The 8637-nt window shown below is 37.1% G+C and overlaps 1 protein-coding gene across 1 annotated transcript; it reads left to right on the top strand.

The window, feature by feature from the left end:
• The first annotated feature begins 506 nt into the window (after positions 1-506).
• LOC146491410 (coagulation factor X-like) lies at positions 507-7806 on the top strand. The gene is made up of 8 exons (XM_085152823.1): positions 507-642; positions 1850-2010; positions 2262-2286; positions 3112-3243; positions 3391-3671; positions 3869-3986; positions 4662-4849; positions 6878-7806. The coding sequence occupies exons 1-8, from the start codon at positions 561-563 to the stop codon at positions 7283-7285; spliced, it is 1395 nt and encodes a 464-aa protein (XP_085008949.1). The 5' UTR covers positions 507-560; the 3' UTR covers positions 7286-7806.
• The last annotated feature ends 831 nt before the right edge of the window (positions 7807-8637 follow it).

The following is an 8637-nucleotide window of genomic DNA, read 5'->3' on the forward strand; positions in this document are numbered from 1 at the left end:
CCTGTGACAGTTTGGAAAAAAGTTGTTTTACAAAATTATGTTTTCGCTCAAGAAAATGTAAAATTTGTGGCACAATGGTTTTAAAGAACCATCTTATTACTTGATCTGGATAAACTCAATGTTATGTAAAAATGTCAGTGATGAAATCTAGTCTTGTTTACCTCAAACAAACAAACATGGAGACTGTTGATTTTTCAGAGGTCTGACCTTCTGCTTGTTTTGCTTGTTTTTAAAGGAAAGGCCAGAGTCCACTTCAAGAACAGAGCGTTTACGGGAAACTGCGTGGTCTTTTAACTCTTTAGAGAATCATGTGAATAAAATGTCAAAAAACAAATAATTTTATAAGGACTGGATGTTTATATGTACACAAAAATACACACCAGTAAAATAACCTGGGACCAGACTGACATCTTTATTTCAGGCCAGTTATAAATGAACTCCATTTAACAGACTGTTAAAATCATGATACAATGTCTGAGGTTTATACTGGTGTTGTGAGTCACTAGTGTGTATATGTGTGTGTGCGTACGTGTGTGTGTGTCAGCAGTGCAGTCAGTGTCATGGCGGTCAGCATCATGTCTGCGTCTCTTCTCCTGTTCTGCCTTCTTCAATGTTTCCTTCAGGTCTTCAGTCAAGGAAAAGGTAAAAGAGTGACCTTTGACCTTTTGCTGTGTTATTGGTGTTCCTTAGTTGACTGACAAAAATATTCAAGTGGTATAAAAACCTGCTGTTACTACAGTTATTGTTACTACAGTAGTGATATTTAGAAAAATTGCTGTGTGTCCAATGTTATAGGTTATACAAACAAACAATGTTTAGTCCTTATTGTGTCAAAATAGCATCATTATCACTATAGTAACTTAGTGGTTAAAAAAACAATGGGGATGGCTAAGTAAAATATTACACACAAAAATTGTAACCTCCAATGCAGCCTTAAACATAGTGATTAAATAGTTATTAAATTCAATTATTAAATTTTATTTAAATTATACTAAAAGTATAAATTAATCCATTAATATCATGACTTCTAATCTTCTTAATTCAAATCACATTTAAACAGTGACTTCATGAATTTGTACACTAATGTGCAAAAAAGACTTCCGCTCATTTCTTTACACTTTGTAAGCAAATTTATTTACATGTGCACGTTTTATGAATTGTAAAATTCTTCAGCACAGTCTGAACTCTCTTTCTTGTAATTTCTTTAAAATTTGCCACGTCTTATTTGGGCTTTCACTGTTCAGTCTTCATTTTTTTAAGAATACATTTGAAGAGCTAATAGCTCTTTGGGAATCACCTCATTGGTGCTATAATACTATTTTATGTCTGTCAAACTGCGTTATCTTTGGCATTTTCTATAGATCATGTCATGCCACTAAACAGTGCAACTGGTGATAAACTGTCTCAAGAGCAAAAGCCAAACGTGCACCAAAGGGAATGGTTTGCTTTAAGTCTTTTATTAGAGTTTGTATGATACCATGGGGAGGCTAGGAGGATGACTGGGGACCGCACAGGTCAAGGTGAGTTGCAGATTGTTATCTTGCAGTGGAGGACAGAGCCATTGGTGGGTAAGCAGAGGCGTGGTTTAAGATTTTTGAAAAAGTACTGTAGACAAAAATGAATATATAACAGCTATAATCAAAGCTGTCAAAGCACCAGTAGAAATTAAATGACTGATTGTTTAATTTTTTATCCTGTTAACTTTGTAACACTTCAGTTAGTTTTAGTTATTCATTATGTGTTAACCTAACATGGCAGAGCCTCCAGTTTTTCAGTTGCTCAGTTCTTCCAGTTATGACTAAATGTGCCACAGGAAACAACCTGTAAATTCACACTCTTGTGTTTTCAGTGTTTCGTTCAGCTCCCGAGGCCAACACCGTGTTCCTGCGGCCCAAACGGGCCAATACATTTATGGAGGAGTTCAGACAGGGGAACCTGGAGCGGGAGTGCTACGAGGAACAGTGCGACTTTGAAGAGGCTCGCGAGTACTTTGAAGACACCCGGAAGACAGTTGGTTAAATTTAAAAAGGAGCTACTCAGCTCATTTCTACACCTGCATTTTCATTCTTAGATTCGACCAGAGTGCGTGATACACAGTTAGAAATTCAGTTGCAGACTCAAGTCTGAGCTTTTATGTTTGTTATTAGATTAGTTGTTTTGTTTTTTTACATTTAAATGTTAGAAAAAAACCCCAGAAAAAACGATAAAGAGTCCTGTTTAATGACTCCTGAATTCTAACTGTTGGTTTTTTTTGTGTGTAGAAAACCTTCTGGGCTGTTTACTCTGGTGAGTTTTATTTCACATTACCTACTATATGTTCAACTACATCTGCTTAATTAATGAAAAGAAAAATAAGAAGCCAAATGAAAAGAAATGAAGAAAAACAAACCTAAAAATAAACTAAACTAAAACGATAGGCTTTCCAAGTGGTAAACTCAAGGGTTTTGTTTGTTCCAAGTAATTTAATTATGTGGATTTTAAGCAACAAATATACGCATGTAACAGTCATCATTTATACAATTTATACTTGCGTAGATAGCGTCAACCAGACAATCTGACCAGATCTGTATACAAACTGCAGAGGGTCAACAGATGTTTAAACTAGTCTTACCTTAATGATAGCTCTGATAGTACCAATTTTTCTTTTTTTTCTTTCAATTCATATAGTACCAAATAGCAACATCAGTTGCCTCAATGCACTTTATATTGTGAGATAAAGGACAAAGAGTACAAGCTCCTTCAGTACAGGAATCACATGGGATTTGTTTTCTGCTGCTTCAGACTCAGGTTATAAATTTGACTCGGGAACACACTTAGCTACCACAGGTCCTCAGAATACTGGGGCTGATGTTATCTGGGCCTAGAGCCTTGCTCTGGTATAGTTACTCCAACTGTCTTCAAAACTTGACAGAAAGCACAGTAACGTATTTCAAATAGGTGAAAATTATACATAAAAAGAGATATGTATCTAAGATTAATCCTAGCTGGGATACTGGCGATGTGGTGCTTGTTCAGATGCTAAGCATAACTACAGTGTCTCTGAATTGTTAAACTTTAACTGCCACACACAAGGAGGAGTGCAGAATCCTAACAGTGTCTGTGTATTTGCAGTTCTTCCTCAGCTCTGTAAGAACAAAAATGGCGGCTGTGAACATTTCTGCAATGTGATCCAGGGAAGTGTTCAGTGCTCCTGTGCTGATGGGTACTTCCTGGCATCTGATAAAAAATCCTGCCATTTCAATGGTGAGAGTCTTAAGAATCTACCTGGTCTTTTACTCTGATAGCAGAGCAGTGAAATACATCACAGATCAGACATTAGAAACTATAAAAAGTGAAACTAAACTTTCTGGTGACAAAATCCAACGTCTAATTTATATAAAACTCTTGCAGAGACCATCAGATGTGGTTTCATCCTCCCCAAAGGGCTGCAGACTGTTTTGAGGGACCATCAGACAAAAACAATGGAGGGGAATATAACTGCACTTAACAGCAGTGTAAACTCCACAGAGCCGATCCAGGATGCTGATTTAATGTCCGATTTAGTGTCTGAAAACAGAACCCAAATTCCAGCGAAGACCTGGACAACTTTGGAAAGTCTGATTGACTCTGAAATAGAAGATGAGTCATATCGCCAGTCAGGGTATTGTCCACCAGGAGAATGTCCATGGCAGGTAGAGACACACATGAACATACCCACAACATGAAGTTGCATTAAAAATATTGATCAGATACAGACTATCACTCTCAAATGAGTTTTTTGTTTTTTAACAGAGTTCATAGAATTGCTTGTCATCCTCACACATCTTCCAACTCTGGACAGGTTTAACAGTCTAATTTTACATGTTTTTTTGTTTTTTTCATATCTTAGGCCCTCCTTTTCAATGAAAATGAAATAGTTTTTTGTGGAGGAACAATACTCAATGAAAACATCATCCTGACAGCTGCCAGCTGTGTAAACCAGTCAGATGACTTCAACGTCAGGCTCGGTAGGTCTGATGAGCCAATTACAAACCTTCACATACAATTCTAGGTCTTCACATTCAGATTCAAAAATACCTGCTTAAGTTTTATTTTAATGATGACTGTCTGCCTAATAAGAAATCATAAATCTTTTATATAAATATTTACTATAATTTCTTTGGCACAGTAAATTGAATTCAATTTTATTTATAAAGCGCCAAATCACAACAACAGTCACCTCTAGTCGCTTTATATTGTAAGGCAGACCCTACAATAATGCATACATAGAAAAACCAAACAATCATATGACCCCCTGAGCAAGCACTTTGGCGACAGTGAGAAGGAAAAACTCCCTTTTAACAGGAAGAAACTTCTGGCAGAACCAGGCTGGACACGATGGACTGGCGCGTCTATTACATGCTTTATGATATCGTTTTTTCTGTCTGGAGAATTTTCCTTGTCTGAAGTGTGGGAGCATTGCAGCAGCCTATCGCACTCAATGCTACGTCCCCCTTCTGGCAAATTCATGCAATAACAGCTCCATAACCCCAACTAAAAATCAGTGCCAGACTGCAATTTTACATCAGTAAATTCTGAAAACAGATTACAGATGTGACTACAGATTTGTAGGTGTCATATATGTATTCATTTTTGTTTTGACTGTTGTAATTAAAGTGTTTTGTTTGTTTCTCTGCATACAGGTGAGTTTGACAGGTCAGTGAATGAAGGTACTGAAGTTGACCACAAAGTGGAAGCAGTCCTCGCCCACAGAAACTACAATTCACAAACCTACGATAATGACATTGCACTCATCAAACTGGCTACACCTATCAAGTTCACGAGGTTCATCCTGCCAGTCTGCATTCCTGAGCAAGACTTTGCTGAAAAGGTGAAACTTTAATCTAGTGTCATCATTTTACTCCACATTTAATAGAATAGATCTTTATTGTCACTGTTACAAGACAATGAAACACAGTTTGTGTTCTCTCTGTTGGCATCATGTAGATTTACATTGAGATTGTTTTAGGATATGAGAAGAAGATAAAAATAGACGTAAGTTTAAGGGCACCTAAAACTTAAGTGTGTAATACGCAATAACGTAAGTATCTGCACAGTAACACTGTGTCCAGGGTGCGAGTCCTTGATGATGATACTGGATTTCCACTGAAATCTGCCAGTATAATTTTCTCTGAGGGGGGTTAGTGAAGTGCCAATTGCCTGCTCTGCTGCCCTCACCACCCGCCGGCCACTGCAGTTTCCTCTTGTCCCCCACAGTACAGCAGTTAAACCAGCGTGTACAGCAGTAGGTCAGAAGGCTCTAGATGGTGGAGCGGTAGTAGTTTACTAGTAGTCTCTGGGGTAATTGGGTAAACTTTTCTACCCTTTCTACCTCCTTCCCATCAATGTAAAGGGTGGAGTGCTCAGATTGCTTCTAATGTTAATTTATCAAAGTTTGTCAGAGGAACAACGTGGTCTGAGGCAATAGATGACAAGACAAGACTTAATGGCTGAAACTTTGTCAGTAAAAAATGCCCCCAAAATCATCACACATACTTAGCGCAAGTACTGCTCCAACATTATTACATGGATTGATAACACGATTAACCTTTCATGCATTAATTATGACAAGCGCAATCTGGATTTTTTTTCTTAAGTATTCATCTTTAGCCATGAAAAGATGAATAAAAACACTTAAGAAAAAAATCCTGCTCAAAGTTGTCACAATTCATGCATGACAGGGTTAAATAACAATAATTTCAGTGAAACACGTCATACATCTATAGTAACATTAAACCACCAGTGGGTGGCAGGGTATGGGGTGACACATCAGTGTCCAATGTAACGTTTTAAGTGCAAGTATACCATGAACACTGACACAAATGCAAGAAAACAGCCTTTGAATAGCTGTCCACTGTAGTGACCACTATGCGTGAAAGGGTTAAAAACCTTCTTTTTTTTTAAATTCTTGTGGGTAATTGTGGACACCAGATCTGAGATAAATTGAGTCTTTGCAATTGAAAACAATTCTGCAAAGAAGAGTGACACAATATTCCTCCACAGTGATATGAAAAACTCATTGTCATTTTTCACAAATGTTTGTTCACAGTTCTTGCTGCCAAGGATGGAACAACCAGTTATTCATTTTGGAGTCAGATTGGTTGGGATAGCTTTTTTCTACTCTCTTAAATGAAATCATCATTTAAAAACTGTATCTGACTAATATTAAAATGTGCTTGATGATCTAAAACATGTGAATGTGACAAATGTGCAAGAAGGTTTTAAAAAAATAAGTCAGTAAGTAAAATTTGGTTTTTCACAAGAAATGCTACACAAGATCCAACAATAAATAAAAAAAAATTAGGGACGGGCAAACAGTTGAATATAAACATGTCATTTATTGGATGTTGCACCTTTGAAACACCACAGTCATTCTAAGTGCTTCACAACACAGAACTAAAAATACAGATTTAAGTTCAGATATATACATGAGAGAGTAAAGAGTGAAAACTCAAGTTAAAAAATAAAAATATTCAAGTATGGTTGCGATATAAAGGCATGGTTTAATTAATTAGCTAAAGACAGCAGTGAATAAACCCCACTTTTAGCATCTTTAAATGCTATAGTGCAAATCTGACATCTGTAAGTAGTTGGTTCCTAAATCTGATTTCTTCTTGGCCAATGGTCAAATACTTTGAGGGTTGACTTTCCCACAAGCTAGAGCAGTCACTCTTATTTACCTTAAAAGAAGGCCTTTGTGTTTTCCACAAATTAAGCTTAAACATTTAATTATCTGGGTGTTGAAGACCTGTAGTTACATAACTGTAGTTATGCCATGTTTACACGAAAAAATAAAAGAAATGCAGGATCAGAAACAGACAGCTGCCACTCTGGATAAATTTTTTACCTTTAATTTCAGGTCCTGATGCGGGAGCCAGTAGCTGTGGTCAGTGGTTTTGGACGTCTTGAGGAGGCTCAAATTCCATCCATGATCATGAAGCGCCTCATTGTAACCCACATGGACCGTCAAACCTGCATCAGTTCCACTCGGTTTCTAGTCACTAATGGCATGTTCTGTGCTGGCTACAAATCTAGGGATGCTTGCCAAGGTGATGGTGGTGGGCCACACATCACACGTTATAATGACACCCACTTCATCACTGGCATTGTGAGTTGGGGCGAAGGCTGCGGACGCAAGGGCAAGTATAACTTCTACACCCAGGTGTCCAGGTACATTCGATGGATCCATGAGGGTATCAAGAAGCTGGTGCACAGTGGCACAAATGGCGGCAGTCAGCATCTTGCAATAAAAAGGCTTTATCTGTAAAACATTTGTAAACATCCACCAACACTCACAGTTATGCCTCTCATGTATAAGCGCCTTGAGGCGACATTTGTTGTGATTTGGCGCTATATAAATAAAATTGAATTGAATTGAATTGAATTGAATTCATGTAATCCCTTCAGAGAAACAATGTTTATCCTTGTAAGCAAAGAGCTACAAGTCCCACCCGTGACAGAGAGAATTAGAGTCAATAATTGTTTATGAGGTTCCTCAGGGTACTACTCCTGGCCCTTTTATATTTTTAATTTGGTTTATGTAACATCATTATTTTGTTTTTGTTTCAAATTCATGATTTGAGATGAATTTCTGTCCAACCTTCCCTCACTTCTGGCTTTGTATGGTCTTGATCTCCGTTTGATGTTCCAGTTTTTTCACAGATTCCTGTTTAACTCTTTCTGTTCAGACTGATTCCATTAAAGGGACAAACTGTCACTAACATGCCATATCCACTGAAACTTTAATAATTTTGTTGGTCAGTATGATTAAAGTGAGAATGGAAAGCATTTCTGTGTCCATGTATTCTTTATGAGTTGCTGACAGAAATTAGCTTTTGAGCTGAATTTGAAAAAACTTCCAGCAATATAACAATAATATAGCAATAGTTTGAAGCGTGATGTCCTCTTAAAATCACACTTTTTGTTTCTTTTTGTTTTTCTGAGTAAAGCAAACAAAAAAGATCTAGCTGTCCTACATAATTATAGGCTAATTTCCAACCTTCCTTTCATCTCCAAACATCTTGAAAGAGTTGTTGTAAAACAGCACAAAAAATCTTCTGTAGAGGAAGAGTTTATCTGAAGAGTTTCGGTCAGGTTTCAGAGTAAAGAAACAGCTTTAGTGACGTGTTACAAAACTCTATGGCCTCTGACAGTGGACTCATCTCATCCATTTTTTTCCCTGTAAATGAAGAGTCCTCTTAACACACTGAGGATAATTATGGAGTTCCACAGGGTTCCTAGAACCAGTTCTTTTCACATTATACATGCTCCCTCTTAGGAAATATCATTAGAAGGCATAGCATACATTTTCACTGTTATTCAGATGATACTCAACTATCCATGAAGCCAGATAACACACAAAAATTAGTTACTTTGTCTTAAAGACCTGAATATCCTCATTTTTCTGCTTCTAAATTCAAATGAAACTGAGGTAATTGTATAAATATTAGAAATATGATATGTCCTCAGATGCTTACTCTGAATGGAATTACCTTGGCCTCCAGTTACACTGTGAGGAATCTTGGAGTTGTTTTTGATCAGGATATGTTCTTAAAAGCGCATATTGAACAAAAATGTCGGGCTGCTTTCTTTCATTTGCGCAACATCTCTAAAATTAAA

The sequence above is a fragment of the Neolamprologus multifasciatus genome, chromosome 23, assembly GCF_963576455.1.
Source record: "Neolamprologus multifasciatus chromosome 23, fNeoMul1.2, whole genome shotgun sequence".
Classification (NCBI taxonomy): Eukaryota; Metazoa; Chordata; class Actinopteri; order Cichliformes; family Cichlidae; genus Neolamprologus; species Neolamprologus multifasciatus.

Coding starts and splice junctions, on each gene's coding strand:
- LOC146491410 (XM_085152823.1), top strand. CDS start 561: ATGGCGGTCAGCATCATGTCTGCGTCTCTTCTCCTGTTCTGCCTTCTT. Junction 3,244..3,390: donor AAAATCCTGCCATTTCAATG/GTGAGAGTCTTA, acceptor AAACTCTTGCAG/AGACCATCAGATGTGGTTTC. Junction 4,850..6,877: donor AGCAAGACTTTGCTGAAAAG/GTGAAACTTTAA, acceptor CTTTAATTTCAG/GTCCTGATGCGGGAGCCAGT.